Here is a 19,232-nt window from a genome sequence, read left to right on the forward strand (position 1 = left end):
TTCCTCAGCTTTGGGACACTTGTGAAGTGTTCCCACGACTTTCATCCTGGCACAGAAGATGAGCACTGGCTCCTACTGGAAACTGGGCTCACAGAGAGGGGCAGAGAAGAATAGGTGAATCAGATTGTGGACTTTCGTTTTGGTGCTTTCTTTTGTGCTCCTCCTGGTCTATTTGAAAGCTACCATCTCTACTTTGGTTCTTATCTGCAGGACTTACTGGAGAGGCAAATGCGCTGGGCAGGGAGGGAGGCGATACAGCCTCTGCTCTAGAAGCTGGGCTGCCTTAGACTCTGCCCACAGAGTGCCTAAGTAAGGGGGATCAGTTCTAGGGCTAATCTTTCAGGGTGGTACCTGGGTCTAGGGAGTGAGTGGGTCAGCATAGCTTGGGACACTGCGAGACTGATCCAGACTTTCTAGGTTCCATGACCTGGGACATACTAGATTTTTTTGTGACTCAGCCCATGCCTCTTCCAGGGTGAAGCAGAATTCAGTCATTCCCAGGAATGTAAAAGAGTATCCTTAGCTCCCTGGGGCTTTGCTGGATGCTTTGCTTCCTGGGTGCTCACCCTCCCTAATTTCATTCTTTGCTTGGGATGGGGCTATGGTATTGACAGGGTTGCTCAGGATGTACAGGGAGCAGCCCCTTTTCCTTACGTGTCCTGTGTCTCTCAGATCCTGTTGTCTGTCCTTGCTTGGTATGTCATGTCTGCTGTCTCAGCTCATTCCACAGGAGAACTGTCCTCTTTTCTCAGCTTGTCATTTTGGAAGCAGCCTCCAGGAACTTTGCTGTCTCCCTCTCACTATGCCCCTACCTGCACCCCAAATCACTTAAAGAAAGCACCTTTCTTAGGAGAAGAGATCCAGCTGAAAAGTCCCCTAGTTTTCCGAAAACCCTGTATCTTGAGTGGCCTTGGAGAGTGAGGACTGAATTCCTGATTCCTCCCTTCCCCGTCGCCCCAACCCTCCAAGAAAAACCAGGGAGTTAGATTAATGAGTGGTGCCTGGCCAGTCGTCGCTTTGAGAAAGTTTGGTTTGTGATCCTGTTTCATTAGGCTGATTGGAGCAGCCGTCACTCGGAGGTGGAGTCCTCCCCAAGGGATTCCGTGTACAGTTACACTAGCTGTGCCGCCTGTGCATGCCCTTGCTCAACAGAAATGACCTCCCCTCACCCCCCTCCTAGCCCCCCGCTCCTCCTCCTTTTTTGTTTTTCTCCGGTGTCTCGCTTCCTCTCCTCTTTCCTTCTCCCTCCTACCTCTGCCTCTTCCTCCTGCTCTCTTCCTCCCTGCAGCGCCAAGCCGGCTCCCCAACCTCGTCTGCTGAACGCAAACCGCTGAGAGTTTGTCGAGCTGGCCCCTGGTGCCCCGGGCTGCCGAGCCCCGCTAAGGCAAAGACGCAAGCGCGCGAGGGAGAGCCGCGGAAGGAAAACAAGCGGGCGCGCGAGGGGAGCCCCAGGAGGGCGGCCGGGTGGCTGGCAGGCGGCTCCCGCCGCGGACGGCCGGGAGGAGCGGCGCGCGCAAAAGTTAGCCTGCCGGCGGCCGCGCGCCCCGCCGCGCCGCGTGCCCTCGCGCTCCTTCCTCGCTGCGCTCCGGGAGAGGCGCTTGCTCTTCCTGCAGCTCGAGCCCCGAGCGCTTCCCAACGTGAGAGGGCCGAGCGCGCCGCGGGCCAGGGGTGGGGAGCAGGACGCGGCGGGCAGGAGCGAGACGGCTGGCCGAGGGCGCCGAAGAAGCGCAGAGGCGACGGGGACCCATGCCGGCGGCCAACATGATGGAGAACCTCCAGCTGCCCGCCCTGCAGGTGCCGGAGCCGCAGGGCGCGCCCGAGGGCAGCCCGGTCTGGTCCAGCTCGTCGACCCCCACGCTCCGCCGCCGGCGCTTCAAGATGCGCCGCATGAGGAACGTGCAGGAGCAGAGCCTGGAGGCCGGGCTGGCCCAGGACCTGCCCGGCGTCTTGGCCCCTGGCAAGGAGTTTCTGCAGCTGCCGTCTATCGAGATTACGCCCTCCAGCGACGAGGACACCCCTTGGTCCAACTGCTCCACACCCAGCGCTTCCCCCCGCCGAAAACGCTTCCTTCTCCGCAAGTGGCTGAGGGTGAGGGAGCGGAAGGAGTGCAGTGAAAGCAGGTACGTCCCTGTTCCGCCCCCTGCCTTTTCCCCCATTTCCTCCTCCTCTTCCCTCGAGCCGTCCGGCGCCCCAGGGCATCCTAGCGGAATCTTCGACGAGGAATGCAGGAGCCCTTCATCAAGCACTGCGCCCGGCCCCAGAGTTAGTGGTACTTGAGCTTCCCCTCGCGTCACTCATCTCCCCAACCCAGCGCTCGGGGCCAGTGACTTTATATTACGTAACACATTTACATGGGGCCTCACGCTGCATTCCGTCTCATTTGATCCGCCCAGCAAAATGAATAATAAAAACCACAGCAGCTAATATTTATCCAGCCCTTATCATGTGCAGGTCATCATGGTGAATACTTCACCATCTATCTCCAAATTTAATCCTCACGAAAACTTTTTGAGATAGGTACTGCTATTATTCCCATTCAACAGATGGAGATAGCAGAAGATGAAAGAGGTTAAGACGATCCTCTACTTAGACTTATATTTCTGAGCTCCATTTCAATTTTTATAATTTTGTTTTTGGCTACATCAGGTTGCCTTTCCTGGCCCACATGTTTAGAGGAGGTGGCAGAGTATTCATGTTAAGTGAGTCACATTTCCTATCACAGAGAGTGTTTAGATATCTAGGCCTGGTCCACACCACTGTGGTTTGTGCTAGCTACTTCTTTGCCTGGGTAGATGTGGCGTCTGAGTAGTGGGGGAAGACCGCTTTCCTTATGACTTGGTGTAGAAAAGCATAGGGCAGGGGCTGGCCCTGTGGCTCAAGCGGTTAAGTGCACACGCTCCGCTACGGCGGCCCAAGCGGTTAAGTGCACACGCTCCTCTACTGCGGCCCAAGGTTCGCAGGTTCGGATCCAGGGAGTGCACGGACACAGCGCTTGTCACACCATACTGTTGTGGCGTCCCCATATAAAGTAGAGGAAGATGGGCACAAATGTTAGCTCAGGGCCAATCTTCCTTGGCAAAAAAGAGGAAGATTGGCATCGGATGTTAGCTCAGGGCTGATCTTCCTCACATACACAAAAAGAAAACCATAAGAAAACCATGGGGCAGCTCCATACAGCCAGCTCCATACAGCCTTGGCCAAGAGTTGTGTTTGAGCCAAACCCACTGTCTGGTGGAGGGGGTGTGGAATCCTCATTGGCTCATTGATACCATGCACCCTACTCATTTACTTCTAGACTGTAGGACCCTGTCTCTTAACAGTGGTTTGTGCTCTTATGTGGGGCAACTGAGTGACTGGCTACCTTCCCCAGGCCTCCTCCTCCCAATCTGCTCAATTTCATGCATTTCAATTCAACAAGTATTTATTGAATATTCTTATCAGCTCAGTCTGGTACCAGCTAGTGGTGATGTGGTTGTGGAGGCAGTAGGGGGACAGCTGGGTAAAATGGGGGGATGTGGAAGTTGAGAAGGAGGGTGGGAGGAGACTTGCATATGGAATGAAGACATGTGAGTTTCACTCATGTTGAGGAGATGGAACCACTGGAAGACATATACTATGTGTACCACCTACAAGAAGAGAGAGGAGGAAGTCTTCTGGAAGAGTCTCAAACCGTGACAAATACAGACAGGTAGTAGGAGACGGCAGGGAAGTGTGAGGTCATGGTCATGAGGTCAGGAAAAAGGAAGAGTATGGACAAAGGCCTAAGAGCAGGGTGAGCCATGTATCTTTGTTTTTTTTTTTTTGTGAGGGAGATCAGCCCTGAGCTAACATCTCTGCTAATCCTCCTCTTTTTTTTTGCTGGGGAAGACCGGCTCTGAGCTAACATCTATTGCCAATCCTCCTCCTTTTTTTCCCCAAAGCCCCCCAGTAGATAGTTGTACGTCATAGTTGCACATCCTTCTAGTTGCTGTATGTGGGACACGGCCTCAGCATGGCCGGAGAAGCAGTGCTTTGGTGCGCGCCCAGGATCCGAACCCAGGCCGCCAGTAGCGGAGCACGCGCACTTAACTGCTAAGCCACCGGGCCGGCCACGAGCCATATATCTTTGAGGGGACGCTGAGGAGCTGGGCCATGTTATGCAGAAGATGAGCATGCTAAGCCTTCCAGGGTTTCTCTTCTGGTAGCAATGACTGGATGTGGTTTTCCCTGCAGGTGCAGATGCAGAGCTTTGTTCTGGGGCTTTTTGTGGCCCTGGGGATAACAGTTCGTTCTGTTCTGGTACTTCACCTTGCTGCCTTTTCCACAGAGTAGAGGGAAGTGGGGCAAGCTTGGTGGGAGCTAATCTTGCACTAAAATAGTTTGTTACAGTTTTTCAGCTTTCCCCTCACATTTGACCTCACCCTATTTTGCCTCACCCTATTTTGACCTTGAGATTCTGCCACATATACTGAGGACAAAATATGGGGAAAAGAGCCTTGCTTTGCTGTCCAGGGTGGGAATGGGACACCCTATTTTGCCTCACCCTATTTTGACCTTGAGATTCTGCCACATATACTGAGGACAAAATATGGGGAAAAGAGCCTTGCTTTGCTGTTCAGGGTGGGAATGGGGTGGATTTGGTTAGATTTAAGGAAGGCTTTCCTGGTTTTGAGAGTTGTCTAAGAGTGTGGTAGATTCTTCATTTTTGTTGGAGCAGGGAACAGGAAGGATGTTCACTTCCTAGGAGCGGTTTAGGGCAGTTTTTAAATGGTGGCTCGTTGGATTAGAAGAATAGATGTATATACAGGTTTCCCCTGCAATCCGACAATAGAGTGTTCCCCTGAAAACTTTCGTAAGCGGAAATGGCATAAAGTGAAGAAGCAATTGCTATTAATTTATATGGGAAAAATTTTGAGCATTCCCAGATCTAAAAAATAACCTACCAAATCATACCAAATAATACATAAAACCTAAAATAACACTAATATATAGTAAAAGCAGGAGTTATCTGATAAATACACAGCCCACATAAAGTAGAAATAATGTAAGTCTAGTGTAGTTTCACTTACCTGAATGGGGAAGACAGGGAGCACACTAGAAGGCTGAGAGGTGGTGGTCGTGATGATGGAGTATCAGGCCGAGTTGTTGGAGGTTGGGGTGGTGGGGTACCAGAGACTGCGATGTAGGAAAGAGAGGAAGAGGGTCATCTGTTAATATCTCAACATCGCCTGAATCCATCAGGGCAGGCAGATCACTACTGTCTACACCTTCTTCTGGGTCTGCCTGCCTCCATGTGGAAGGTCGAGGTTCGTCGTCTGCTGTGGCTGATGTAGCTGGTGTGGCTGATGTGGAAGGCTTGAAATATGACAGTATGCTTGACTGCTTAGCCTTTATAATGGCTTGTTGCAAAACAAACACTGAACGCCATGTTTGCCTTTTTTCGTAAAAGCGAAAAACTTCAATTTTTTGTGGTTAGCAAAAACAGGTACTAATGGAGGCCTTTCGTAAAAGCAAAATGGCTTAAAGTGAACTTTCGGATAGCAGGGGAAACCTGTATTTAGAAAAAGGCAGACTGGATTCAAACCCCAAATTTTCTGGCTCAAATCTCTACTGTTAACCACTGTTATACTGCCTCCTGTTGGAATCTATCTGGATTGTGGCTAAAACAAAAACCCATCATTTTTAGGCCTTGGAATTAGAAGGCTTCTTGGAAAGACAGGAAGCAATCAAGTGAGCAGGTGCATGTAGATGCCCAACAAGATTCCCTGAGAAGGAACTGGCGTTCAGAGGCAATAGAGCACAAAGAATATTGGACTTAAAGTCAGGAGACTTAGGTTTTTAAGTTCTGTCATTTATTAGCTGTGGAACCTTGGGCACCTCACTTCACCTCTGTGTGTTTTGCTTTCTCTATTTGTGGAAGGGGAGATCTGGGGATTAATGGGAGGTCTGAAGAGTAACACACGTGAAAATGTTCTGTAAGCTCCCCCTTGCTGTGCAAGGGTGAAGGATTACTGTCCTTATTCTGTGAGTGTCTCACATGGAGTGGCTGTGTGCTTGGGAGTCTGAGGTTACACACTCATGTGTCCTGGAGCCGCACCTGGGTCTCTTCCCACATTACACGACTTGGAAATGACGACTGGAAAATGACTGCTCTGGTTTGGATTAGGGGGGATTAGCATACCAGGCCCAGCATGGCATCCTTCCTCTTCACATTCCCTACTCCAAATCAAACTCTCCATAAGAGAGAAAAGCACCCTTCAGGCCTGCTTTGGAGTCCTCTCTGATGTGGTAGAAGGCGAGGGGCCAAGAGGGCCACAGGTTGTGGATTTTAACTGCACAAAGTTGAAATATAAAGAGGTTCAGGAGATCTCTTTGTTCTCCTTAACCCTAGGAAGAAAGAAAGGGAGAAAATGGTCAAGTTGGCATGGTTTGGGGATCCAGGGGCCTTGGGGTGCAGTACAGTACTCCAAGTCCAGTCCTGTCTGGTTCAGCCTTGTATCTTCACTGTCTAGCATTGTACCTGGTTTTTCATGGTGATCCGTAGATGTTTGTTGATGAATAAATTAATAATGAGTGAATGAATTATTCCTTTCTCTACTGTGTGGAATGGAATTCTCCTTATTCATGAGTCAGGGAAAATTTCCTGGAGGAGATGAATCCAGAGAGGTTTTTTTTTTTAGCAGCTTTATTGAATTATAACTTACTTGCCATACTGTTCACTCATTTTTTAAATGTATAATTCAGTAGTTTTTAGTATATTCACAGATAAGTGTAATTATCAAGTCAATTTTAAAACATTTTCATGACCTCAAAAAGAAACTTGTACCCCTATATGTCACCCCCAGTCCTCCTATCCACCATCCTCCCCCAGCCCGAGGCAACCACGAATCTACTTTTTGTGGAGAGCTGAGATTTGAATGGGAACCAAATGCCTATCATTGAAAGCAGTTTGGGTGTGTTGGCTTGAAGGTGGGGATGGATGACCAAGTGTGGTCTTGATGAAGAATGTGGGAAAATGAGGGTGGTGAGCTGATGGGCTGACAGACTGTGATTTATGCTGAAGAGTTTGAATTTCAATTAATCAGTCAGTCAACAAAGATGTATTGAGGTCCTATAGACAGTGTGCTTTATATACAAAGAGGATTCAACTCAATGGAGAGCCTTATAGGTTCCGGAACCTGGGAGAGACATGCTCAGAGTGGTATTTGAGGCAACTAATTCTTGCTGTTCTGGGTGAACTGGGTGGTGAGGTAGAGGCCCGAAGCCTTGCACTGTCTTCCAGTGGTCTAGCTGGGAATTGTTGTCTTAGCCACCATTTAACATAAGATGGCATGGTTATTTTGCTGGCCATGTTGCCCTCTGAGCTCCGTGAATAACGCAGCCTGAAGTTGATGGGCAAGCTCTTAGAATCAGTACCTGTGTGTCTCCCTGAATCCCTTGGCTGTATCTGGTTGTGGTGATCATTCAAAACTCAGACTGAGGATCAGAGCCCCTCTCTGACCTGCTGGGTTATGGCAAGAAGTCAGAAATTAGATGGAGCCACATCTTCCAGGATGGCATCCTGTCGCCATTCTCTGGAGGGGGAAGAGAAAGCTGACAAGGGGCAAGTGAGTAGGTGTGGATGGCTCACTGCAGGCTGTCTTTCTGGGGTCACAGAAGCACTTCTCTGTTTCTCCTCAGGGTGCTCTCCTCTTATCACCATTTGCGTCACGTTTCCCCTGGGCTGTTCTGTCCCCTCTTCTGTATAACATACCTACCCGGTTATCACTGCTTACAGTCTAGCAGGCTGGCAGCTAGAGAGTCTTTTCAACCTGAAGCCCCAGGGTTTCTGCTCGTCTATACATCTGACCTCAGGTGGCGCCTCTCCCTGATTCTGCCCAGCCTGATGGGCCAGGTTATCTATCTGGTGCCAGCCTAGCTGGTGTGTGGGTTTTCAGGTAATGAATATACATCATTGGTATATTTATCTTGACTCTTCATCCCCTTCCTCTGACCTTTGGACGGATTCTTGCTTCCGGTTCAGCTCAGTTTCCAGGGGAGCAGGGGGCTGTGTGCATCCAGATGCTCTCCGCATCAGCTCTGTGCGTACCCTGCCATGTATGAGAAACACAGGGAGTGGGAGAGAGAGAAAACTCACGTCTTGCTTAACACAGAGCAACAAGTGCAAAGGAGACCTGTGATTTATCAGCAGATTAAGTAAGTAATCGAGGCTGGATAAGGTTAAACTAGCAAAAACCTCTACCAGACCCATAATTCCTTGAAGGCGGGACTGCAGCGTCTTAACTCTGTGCCAGGTTTTCTGCTAAGCGCCTTAAATACACAATCATGTTTAATCCTCACAACAAACCCCCCAGGTGGGTTTTATAGCTGAGGGACCTAAAGTTCAGAGATTAATTTGGTCCTGGTCAAACAGAAGCCAGGGTGAGATATGAACCACGTTCTCTGATTCCAGAACCTGAGCCCTTCACAGCTACACTGGACTGTCTCCCCGGGGCCTGTAGACAGTCAGCCTTGAGTATTTGATGATGTAGATATAGTGTAGATGTGGAGGGGGAGGTTCTGAGGAAGGTAGTTTCGAGGTGGGGTGGATGGGAAGGCCGCTGAGGAGAAGTGGGTGGGGGTTGTGGGCACGCACTGTGATGTGTGAGGGTGGTGCTGACGGGCCTAAGTGAACTGCTCCGTGAGAAGCAGCCAGCCTTTGGCTGTAGATGTGGTTTCCCAGATTCAAACAGCTTATGGAAACTGAGAAGGTAGAGATGGAGTCCTGTGGGCTGATTCACACTGGCCAGGCTCCTCTGTGGGAGTCGGTATTTTGTGAGTTTCCATGGTGGTTGTGCACTCAGGGGGTGCCAGTTACGTGTCAGGCAAGACACTGGGATGATCATGGGCCGGATTAACAGGTGATAATCCTGTCCTGCTTGGTTAGTTTCTCCCAGGTACTGTCTATCCACCAGTTGCTCTGCTGGTCACTGATAATTGCTTCTAGGGTAACTATGAAGTTTTCGTTAAGGCATCTGAATGGCTCCGCTACCAGTGGGGAATTTCCTTCCTGACCCCATGGGCTCGGGGCTGGTTGCTGTGTGTACAAGAGCTTTATGAAGTCTGAGAGCTTTTCGTGGAGCCCTTGCCCTCTTGGGATTCTTTCCTCTGTAGCCCACATCAGTGTGGTGACTCGCCGAGGGGCTGTTGTACCTGGTGTGAAGGAAGATACAGCTTTTTTTAAAAAGATTTTTTATTGATGTCATAATAGTTTATAACATTGTGAGATTCCAGTTGTACATTATTATTTGTCAGTCACCATATAAATGCACCCTTCACCCCTTGTGCCCACCCCCAACTCCTTTCCCCCTGGTAACCACCAAACTGTTCTCTCTGTCCTTGTGTTAGTTTATATTGCACAAATGAGAGAGGTCATACAGTGTTTGTCTTTCTCTGTCTGGCTTATTTCACTTAACATAATACCCTCTAGGTCCATCCATGTTGTTGCAAATGGGATGATTTTGTCTTTTTTTATGGCTGAGTACTATTCCATTGTGTATATATACCACATCTTCTTTATCCAATCATCTGTTGATGGACACTTGTGTTGCTTCCATGTCTTGGCTACAGTGAATAATGCTGCAATGAACAGAGGGGTGCGTAAGCCTCTTTGGATTGTTGATTTCAAGTTGTTTGGATAAATACCCAGAAGTGGGATAGCTGGATCATAAGGTATTTCTATTTTTAATTTTTTGAGGTATTTCCATACTGCTTTCCATGGAGGCTGCACCAGTTTGCATTCCCACCAGTGGGGAATGAGGGTTCCCTTTTTTCCACATCCTCTCCAACATTTGTTATTATTATTATTTTTTTTGTGAGGAAGATCAGCCCTGAGCTAACATCCAATGCCAATCCTCCTCTTTTTTGCTGAGGAAGATTGGCCCTGGGCTAACATCTGTGCTCATCTTCCTCTACTTTTTATATGGGATGCCACCAGAGCATGGCTTGACAAGTGGTGGGTCCTGGGATCTGCACCTGTGAACCCTGGGCCACCGAAGCAGAGCGCATGCACTTAGCTGTTGTGCCACCAGGCCGGCCCCAACATTTGTTATTTTTTGTCTTGGTGATTATAGCCATTCTCATGGGTGTAAGGTGATATCTTAGTGCAGTTTTGATTTGCATTCCCCTGATGATTAGTGATGCTGAACATCTTTTCATATGCCTATTGGCCATCTGTATATCCTCCTTGGAAAAATGTCTGTTCATATCCTCTGCCCATTTTTTGATTGGGTTCTTTGCTTTTTTGTTGTTCAGATGTGTGAGTTCTTTATATGTTATGGAGATTAGCCCCTTGTCGGGTATATGGTTTGCAAATACTTTCTCCCAGTTGATGGGTTGTCTTTTCATTTTGATCCTGGTTTTGTTTGCCTTGCAGAAGCTCTTTAGTCTGATGAAGTCCCACTTGTTTATTTTTTCTTCTGTTTCTGTTGTCTGAGTAGACATGGAATTCGAGAAGATCCCTTTATGACCAATGACGAATAGTGTACTGCCTATATTTTCTTCCAGGAGTTTTATAGTTTCAGGTCTCATCTTCAGATCAAAGATCCATTTTGAGTTAATTTTTGTGTATGGCGAAAGTGCATGGTCTACTTTCATTCTTTTGCATGTGGCTGTCCAGTTTTCCCAGCACCATTTATTGACGAAACTTTCCTTTCTCCACTGTATGTTCTTTGCTCTTTTGTCAAAGATTAGCTGCCCATAGATGTGAGGTTTTATTTCTGGGGTTTCAATTCTATTCCTTTGATCTGTGTGTCTATTTTTGTACCAGTACCATGCTGTTTTGATTACTATCACTTTGTAGTATGTTTTGAAGTCAGGGATTGTGATGCCTCCAGCCTTGTTCTTTTTTGTCAGGATTGCCTTAGCTATTCAGGGTCTTTTGTTGCCCCATATGAATTTTAGTATTCTTTGTTCTATTTCCGTGAAGAATGTCATTGGGATTCTGATTGGGATTGCATTGAATCTGTAGATTGCTTTAGGTAGTATGCACATTTTAACTATGTTTATTGGAAGATACAGCTTTTAAATGTGTTGAGGGGGATCTGTGAACCTTTGCCCTGTGACTTTGAAACCTGAGGAATTTTCCTTCTCTCAGAGGAGACGGGAAAGCTTGCAGCAGGGATGCATAACAGAAAATCGAATATGGGCCTTCAGGTGGGAGAAGGGAGGTGGGAGGCAGGATGGAGATGCTTTTAGCTGGTGAATAGAGATGTCAGGCAATGGCCTACCACCCCCTTATGCCACTGTGGGCAGCCCCATGCCACCTCCAAAAGATAGTCCTGGTGTCAAATAGTCTCCTTTGTTTTCAGACCATATGTCTGGATTTTCAATTCAGATAATATAGTTCAAAATCATCACCAGGAAAATGTGGCTCTGCCTTAGCTAAGACCAGTGGTGGAAGAGGAGAGGGAACAGGAAATCCATGGCTCTTTCGAGGCCCTGAGACACTTTTTTTGCCAAATAACATGAAGCACTTTCTTCTGCATCTTTTGCACACAGTCTAACTGGGTGGTGACTCTGGTTGTTCTACCCTGATTTGTAGATGAGATAAAGAAATAAGGTGATTAGGCACATCACGGTGGCAGATCTGGGTTATGGCCTGGAACTCAGACCTCTGACCTAAAGTCTGGGCCGGTTTTTAGCTGTCACATCTCTGGAGCATCTTCATTCTTTTTTAAGGTCTCTCCATATCAGTGTTGTGGTAATGGCTGTTCCCAGCCTGGTGCCTCTCACCTCCACAGTCTGACCACAGAGGTTTTTAGTCTTGCTGCTTCTGGTTAGAAGTTTAGTCAGGAAATGAGGGGGTTGAGTGAGGGGACTGAAAAAACAGTCAACAACTCACTTGGTTTTTCCCCTTTTTTTTTTTTTGCAAGGATGGAAAAAGAATTAGCCTAGGGGCCCACTTTCGGGAAGGATGGGTCCCGCAACCCTTGCACTATAGGCCCCAGCAATTAGGAAAATACAGAAAGACAACGGACCATTAGTTTAGTGACACATTTTTGAGTCTCTCCAAGGGTCTTCCAGCTTGTTATCTTAAAAGAAATTTTTACATTACAAAAGTCAGTTGGGCCGGCCCTGTGGCTTGGCGGTTAAGTGCGCGCTCTCCGCTACTGGCGGCCCGGGTTCGGATCATGGGCCCACACTCACACACTGCTTCTCCGGCCATGCTGAGGCCACGTCCCACATATAGCAACTAGAAGGATGTGCAACTATGACATACAACTATCTACTGGGGCTTTAGTGGGGAAAAAAGGAGGAGGATTGGCAATAGATGTTGGCTCAGAGCTGGTCTTCCTCAGCAAAAAGAGGAGGATTAGCATGGATGTTAGCTCAGGGCTGATCTTCCTCACACACACACACAAAAAGTCAGTGACTATTGTGTGTGTAATAAAATGGCTAGTTAATATAAAAATGTTGGATAGTAGGTAAGAGTAAAAATCTCATCACTTTGCCATGCTAACCCAACCTGTTAGTAGCAGGTTTGGTGTATTATCTCCCAGAACTTTTTCCTTTTCAGCTTTTCTTTTTAATTGAGAGACTTCTTTTTCTTCGGCTCTTCTGTACCTGTAGAAGGTAAGGGAGAACATAGGTGTGTGGGTTGAGGACAGGTAAGTCTGTAAAATAAGGAAAAAAAACAATTTCCGAAGCACTGTTTCTGGAGGAGCCATCAGGACGAGATACTTCTCCAAAGTGGGTTAAGAGCCCTCTCATCAAAGAAGATGCCAGTTAGCCTTGTCCTCATGTTCTCCATGACCCAGGCTTCTACGTTGGTGCCAGTCTGACCCCTCAGAGCAATCTGCTTTGATCTGGCAAGCATTTGTTTTCTAGCTGGGTCATTACACTCTGAAGCTCTTTCTGGGTTTTTTGTTGATTCTCAGGGTTGGATGGAGTGGCGGTAATAAAGGTTTCTCTGAACAGGGTGGAGCTTCTCCTGAGAACAGTTTGCCCTGAGCTTGGGTGATAACATGAGTTTTCTCTATCTGTGTCAGTGATGAACCACATGTTCCTGAAGTGTGAAGATCTCACTTTTTAAAAAAACGACCCCTGGAAAGAGGATTGTGTCACCTCTCTTACTTCTATGTTTTCAAACCATAGTATTCAGAAAGTTCTATCTAAGATCTAACTGAAATCCCCCATGGTACAATTCAAACTGATTTTCTCTTGTTTTGTGCTCAGTGAAGAAGAGAGAATATCTGGCCATTGTCCTTTGGGAATATTCCTTCAGAGACTCGTAATAGTAACTTGCGCTGTTCCTTCTAGATTCTGAGAGGAGTCCTGGTTTTGTACACCAATTTCTTGGATCTCGCCGGTTCTCCAGTGGGGGCTGTGGAGCCTGCAGACTTAGTGGAGGAATTGGCAGCCACACATTGAGAAGACAGAGCTAGTCTTAGAAGTGAGCAGAGTAGAAAGTAGCCCGGCCATTCAGAAAGTTCTTAGGAACACTGAGAGATTCCTTTCTCTCTGAAGTGCCTTCTCCACGCTTGGATTGCTTCCCCAAATGCCTCTATCAGTTGACGTGCCTTTTGTTTAGCAGTCAGAGAGATTAGGCTTGAACAGGAGACGTAGTTCTTACAATTCAGCAAACATTTACTGGGCACTGCAGGGAATCAGGTGCTGTGCTATCTGCTTGGGATACCCAGATCGGTACAAATGGCCCCTCCATTGAGGAACTCACAGCCTGTGTGGGAGATCAACATGTAAAAGATAATTTCAGTAGATTATGGAATTCAGACTTAAGCAGAAAAAAATAGGTCTGAGGAAAAGATCTGCTGGGAGGGAGAGGAGAGGAGGGTCCTGGGATTTCACCACTGCATTGCCTTCCTACTCTCACACTCGGCTGCCACCTGTTAATACCTACTGTTCTGGTTCTGCATCTTGCTCAGAGAATCTAATCTTCATGGTGGATAGGATTTGTGGGGTCATTTCAAGTTTGAGCAAATGGAGAAGTCCAAGGCCATGAGGCTGTTCAGTGGCAGAGATGGCTCTAGAATTCAGGTCTTCTGCAAACTGACTAAATGTTCAGCCCATCCCATGTCCTGGAGAGCCCATCATGGCCCAGGCTGGAGCTGTATCTTCCATCAGTGAACCGGGGAAGCTCATGCAGGCCTCGTCTGTCTTTGGGGGCTGGTGATGTTTTTTCCTAGAATGACTGCCCCAGCATCAGTCCAGGGGACCATCTGAGGCAGCAAGGGATGGAGGCTCTGGTTCTGTTCATTTTCTCACTGTGTGGCCTGGGCAGGTCACTCAATCTCTCTGGGCCTCGCTGTCTTTCTCATTTGTAAAATGGACAGTATGCATTTCTTCATCATCTCGTAAGGCAAAATTAAGTAGATGTGTCTGAAGAATTATGCTAATATTATTAGTTAATACAAGTGACATTTTTTTGCTGGTCTTGAGGCCTCTGAGTCTGCTCCTTTGGTTAGTGTAAACTGGAACAGTGGTTTGTTGTTTCTTTGATTATGAGATATCACTTTTCTGATCTATTGATAGGAGCTGAAAATGAATTTTTATAATTTGTAGGCTGCTCTTGTCTGTCTGTTTCTTCAATGTTGGTCTGCTTAAGGTTTTGACCCCGGGCTTCTCATTTCTCCTCCCCTCTCCCTCCCTTTCCCTCTTTTTCCTCTGCTTCCTTCTAAATCTACATACTATCCTTGGGCTATTTCATCTACTCTCTTGGCTTTGATTATTCCTATATGATGATGACTCTCACATTTATATCTCAGACCTCATCTCTTTCCTGAGCCTTAAGCTCATACCTCCAGCTGGCTAATGGGCATTTGCGTTGGGATGTTCTTCAAAACTCAGCTTGTCTGTCCATAATTGAACTCATCATCTTTCCTTTATAACCAGTTCCTCTCGCTCTGTTCCTTGTAGTGGGGATTGGTACCCTTCGATTTCACAAGGCTCCCCTCCCTCGGGAGAGAATGTTCTTCTAGTCTGTCTTCTCATCTCCAGCACCCTTGCCCCTCTGTGGGCCATCAGCATCTCTCATGTATATTATTGAAGCATCCTGCTAACTGGTCTCCTTGACTACATTGCAGCCCCTCCCCGTTAATCCTTCGCTCTGCTGCCAGTGTGGTCTTCATGACCTCCCTTCTGCTGCTGCTCCTGCTTCGTTTACTGCTGCTCCCAGTACTCGGCCTCCAGCCAGAGTCACCTTGCAGGGCCTTGAATGGGATGTTTTCTTTTATTCCAGGTCTTCACGGACCTTGTTCCCGCAGACAGGATTCCTCTTTTGTATCGCTGACCCGCTTTGCCTTCTTTGCTTCTGTTCTTCTTTTCCTTTTGATCTTAGCTTGGTTATCCCTTCCTCTAGGAAGTATTTTCTGACTCAGCCAGTTATTACATCTGTTTGCCTGAACTGTGATTACTTGGTGACATTGTATCTTTTACTGGGTCATAAGCTGTAAGGGCAGAATTTATTTTATTCAGTGCCTGCTAAGCTCTTTGCATGGAACACAGTAGGAGCTCGATAAACATGTATTTAGGGAATGAATAAATAAATAAATAAGTGAAGGACTATAAGGAAATTTGATTTTCATGGAATTCTATTATAAATCATTTTGCAAAGCAGGAAGTCCTTTTGAAGCTGAATAATTACTCCCTCATATGCCATTTATGTAAATCTGGATTATTACGTATTGGCTTGTTTGTCTGTTTTAAGCCTGTTGGTTTCTTTTGTGTGTTTTCCTTTGTGCTGTCTCTGTCTTCCATCAGACTGTAAGTGCCCAGAGACCAGAGCCTGCTCTTCTTCTAGGGGTGGTCTCTATTCAGGGAGTCAAATTTGGAATAGTTAGGTGGAGACTGGGTGCCCTTTCCCAAAAAGAGGCCCCAGAGAGCACGAATACATCGGGAGCAATATTTTAGCGGATGGTCTACCTGGGGCCCAGGTACAGTCTGCAAATAGCCTTTTCCCACCAAAGACCCGTGGCAGCTTTGAAGGGTGTTTTTATTTTTGGAGCCGTGGTTGCCATGGTAACATGGTACTTTTTCTAGTCTTCTGATTCCAGGGCAGGGCAACAGTTCTTCCTCTGGTAGGAGAGAAGGATTTTGGAATAGATGCATCCTTCCTTCTACCCTTTTTTCTCCCCGATTTAATCAAATATTTATTGAGCACATATCGTGTGCCAGGTACTGTTCTAGACACCAGAAATGATAGTGAACAAAATAGTTTCTGCCCTGGTAGAGCTTACATCCTAGTGGGTAGAGAGACAGGAAGCAAATTAACAACGCAACATTGACCCCTGTTTATTTATTTATTTATTTTTTTAAAGATTTTATTTATTTTTTCCCACCAAAGCCCCAGTAGATAGTTGTATGTCATAACTGCACAACCTTCTAGTTGCTGTATGTGGGACGTGGCCTCAGCATGGCCGGAGAAGCGGTGCGTTGGTGCACGCCCGGGATCCGAACCCGGGCTGCCAGCAGCGGAGCTCACGCACTTAACCGCTAAGCCACAGGGCCGGCCTTGACCCCTGTTTATTTAAAAGCATGTTACTTGGACACATCACCAAAAGGGAATTAGTTTGTTTTCTAAAATTTGGAAATTAGGAGTTGTAAAAGCAATGTTTTCGCCCTGCTTTGAAGAGAGATAAGAATGGGGGAGGACTTGGGGGCTGAATGTGGGAGGCTGACTCCCTCCCATTGATGGTAGGACTTAATTGAATTGAGTGTGGGCATTTTGGTATGCAGAGGCATTTGTTACTCTGACATCTTCCAAGTGAAGCTGAGTCTCTCTCTGCAGCTGTCAGATGCCAGAGCAGTTGTTCTCCCGGTGTTTTGCTTCTTTCCTCCTCTTAGCTGTAGGGGAAGCAAAGAGCAACAGGCTGCCCATAGAAATGGCCCTTCCTCATGCAGCGTAATGACAGCCTTGAAGGCAGCCGTGAATGCTATTTATTGAGCTGCTATAGAGAGTGGAGCTTTGAACTGGGAGCTGGCTGGAAGGGGGGGATACAGAGGAAGAGGAGACACTGACACCTGCCATGGGAGCTTCCAGTCAGAGTGGCAGAGAATGGTGCCCACGTGGACACAAATGAAAACAATGCTGGCGGTAGCAATTTATCATAATCTCTCTATTTTTTTTTTGTGAGGAAGATCAGCCCTGAGCTAACATCCGTGCTAATCCTCCTCTTTTTGCTGAGTAAGACCGGCTCTGAGCTAACATCTATTGCCAATCCTCCTCCTTTTTTTTCCCCAAAGCCCCAGTAGATAGTTGTATGTCATAGTTGCACATCCTTCTGGTTGCTGTATGTGGGACGCTCCTCAGCATGGCCGGAGAAGTGGTGCGTCATTGCGCGCCCGGGATCTGAACCCGGGCTACCAGTAGTGGAGCGTGTGCACTTAACTGCTAAGCCACAGGGCCGGCCCCTATCATAATCTCTTAATTTGAGTAGCACTTTATCCTTTTCAAAGTGATTTTCCAGGCCATGGGCTCCGGGAAGGTGGGCACAGAATATAATTCTCCTTGTATTTGCCCCAGCACATGCCACAGTGCCCGGCACACACTGAGCCTTCAAATAACATGCTCATGGTCTGACGATCCATTACTTCATTTGTTCCTGCGTCCCATGCGGCAGGTGAAATGAGTATGTCTGCTTGGCACTTAAGGAAATTGAAATTTTGGAACATGCCCACATCCATACAACTAAGTAATGATGGAAACTTGACTCAAAAAGAGGTGGTGTGTGGGGCTGGCCTGGTGGCTTAGGGGTTAAGTGCGCGCGCTGCGCTACTGGCTGCCCGGGTTCGGATCCAGGGTGCGCACCAACGCACCGCTTGTCGGGCCATGCTGAGGCCGTGTCCCACATACAGCAACTAGAAGGATGTGCAGCTATGACATACAACTATCTACTGGTGCTTTGGGGGAAAAATAAAAAATAAATAAATAAATAAATAAATAAATAAAATGCACAGGAAATGGAAAACGAAGACCAAACATTATAGGCAGCTGTTTCAGCATGCCTCCGTTCTTTAAAGCAGCAGCCCCTGTGAAAAGCCTTGACTGGATTTTTACCTCCCCTTGATCCCCTTCCCATTTGGAGGGACATATTAAACATTCAGGCCGCCACCATGAGGAGAGTCCAAATTCCTCACACACTTACAGCTTGGCTGCTGTGTGCTGGCCGCTGAGCTTTGGCTGGCCTCTGCTCTTGAGGGATTTACTCTAGTTTATTTATTGTCCATCCATTCATTTGTTCAGCAACAGATTTTTATTGAGCATCTATTAGGCAGTCAATATAAATCATACAAATAAATGTAAAATTTAAAAATGTGCAAGTACATCCAAGGAGGGGACAGCAGTAACTGTTAGGTTTGGTGATCCTGGTAATGGGCCAGCTCTTGCTGTGAAGGACATCCTCTCCAGTAGATGACCTTCCTTAGGAAGTGGTGTTATGTCTTAGGAAAGCAGAAGCAATTTTGTCTCAACATAGGGCCTAGTTCATTCATTTCTCAGAATAGGCCAAGATGGCCCGTGCTTTGTTGACTGGGAAATCCTGGCCCTGAGCATGGGGTAACCAGGCCTTTTGCTTCTCTTCTCTTTTTCTGCTAGATGTGGGACCGTTGAATTTCCCTTTGGTTTCTCCCGAAGAGGATGGGCAATGGAAACCCAAGTTCTGTGTTGTTTCTCACAAACACTGTGGTTGCAAAGGACTCAAAATTATGCATTTTGGGGTCATTATCTGTGCATTTTTCTGACCTTATCCCTCATAGCCATGGAAAATCTAGAGCCCTGGGACATCTGCCTCCAGTTGCCTACTAGGTTAAGGCCCCTTTAGGTGGAGATGGTGTTTGGAAATAATTCAATTTCACTGTCTTAATCAGCTCAGTAGTATCCTCAGAGGGTTAGTAAGAAACGGTTGGCACTATGCAGATAACTCCAAACACACTAGTCCAGGTTAGGTGGATAGGTACTGAAGAATGAATGAATGAATGAATGAATGACTCAATAAATAAACTTTTAAAAATAAATATGTTAGTTTAATATATATAAATATTACATATGTATCTATGTGTCTGTGTATATATTTTTTACCCCTGGATATCCCCTGGCACAGGTGAGGTGCTCTTTGGCCATGGGATGGTGACTCAGCAAATATAAGCAAGAAATTTTAATTTTCCTATTGAAATGTGCACATTGCATATTGCCTTGTTTTGGTGTCAGCAGTTGGGTTAGATCCATCCAGCTCAGGGAGGCTCGGCCTGCCCTGTTCTAG

The 19,232-nt window shown here is 47.0% G+C and overlaps 1 protein-coding gene across 6 annotated transcripts in view; it reads left to right on the plus strand.

Annotated features, from left to right (window-relative positions):
* GRAMD1B (GRAM domain containing 1B) overlaps positions 1-19,232 on the plus strand; it is a 229,257-nt gene that overhangs the window by 64,124 nt on the left and 145,901 nt on the right. For 2 of the 6 annotated variants that reach the window (XM_087433834.1, XM_087433846.1), the window contains exon 1: positions 1,084-2,120. The exons of 1 other annotated variant lie outside the window; for it this stretch is intronic. In XM_087433834.1, the coding sequence (XP_087289960.1) occupies positions 1,747-2,120 (374 nt within the window). In that variant the 5' untranslated portion in view covers positions 1,084-1,746. Of the gene's footprint in view, positions 1-1,082; positions 2,121-19,232 lie in introns of those variants that run through there. 3 more of the 6 variants (XM_087433833.1, XM_087433837.1, XM_087433835.1) reach the window with 3 other exon arrangements.

Source organism: Ceratotherium simum, chromosome 7 (genome assembly GCF_057802395.1).
Source record: "Ceratotherium simum simum isolate JZ-2026a chromosome 7, ASM5780239v1, whole genome shotgun sequence".
Lineage (NCBI taxonomy): Eukaryota > Metazoa > Chordata > Mammalia > Perissodactyla > Rhinocerotidae > Ceratotherium > Ceratotherium simum.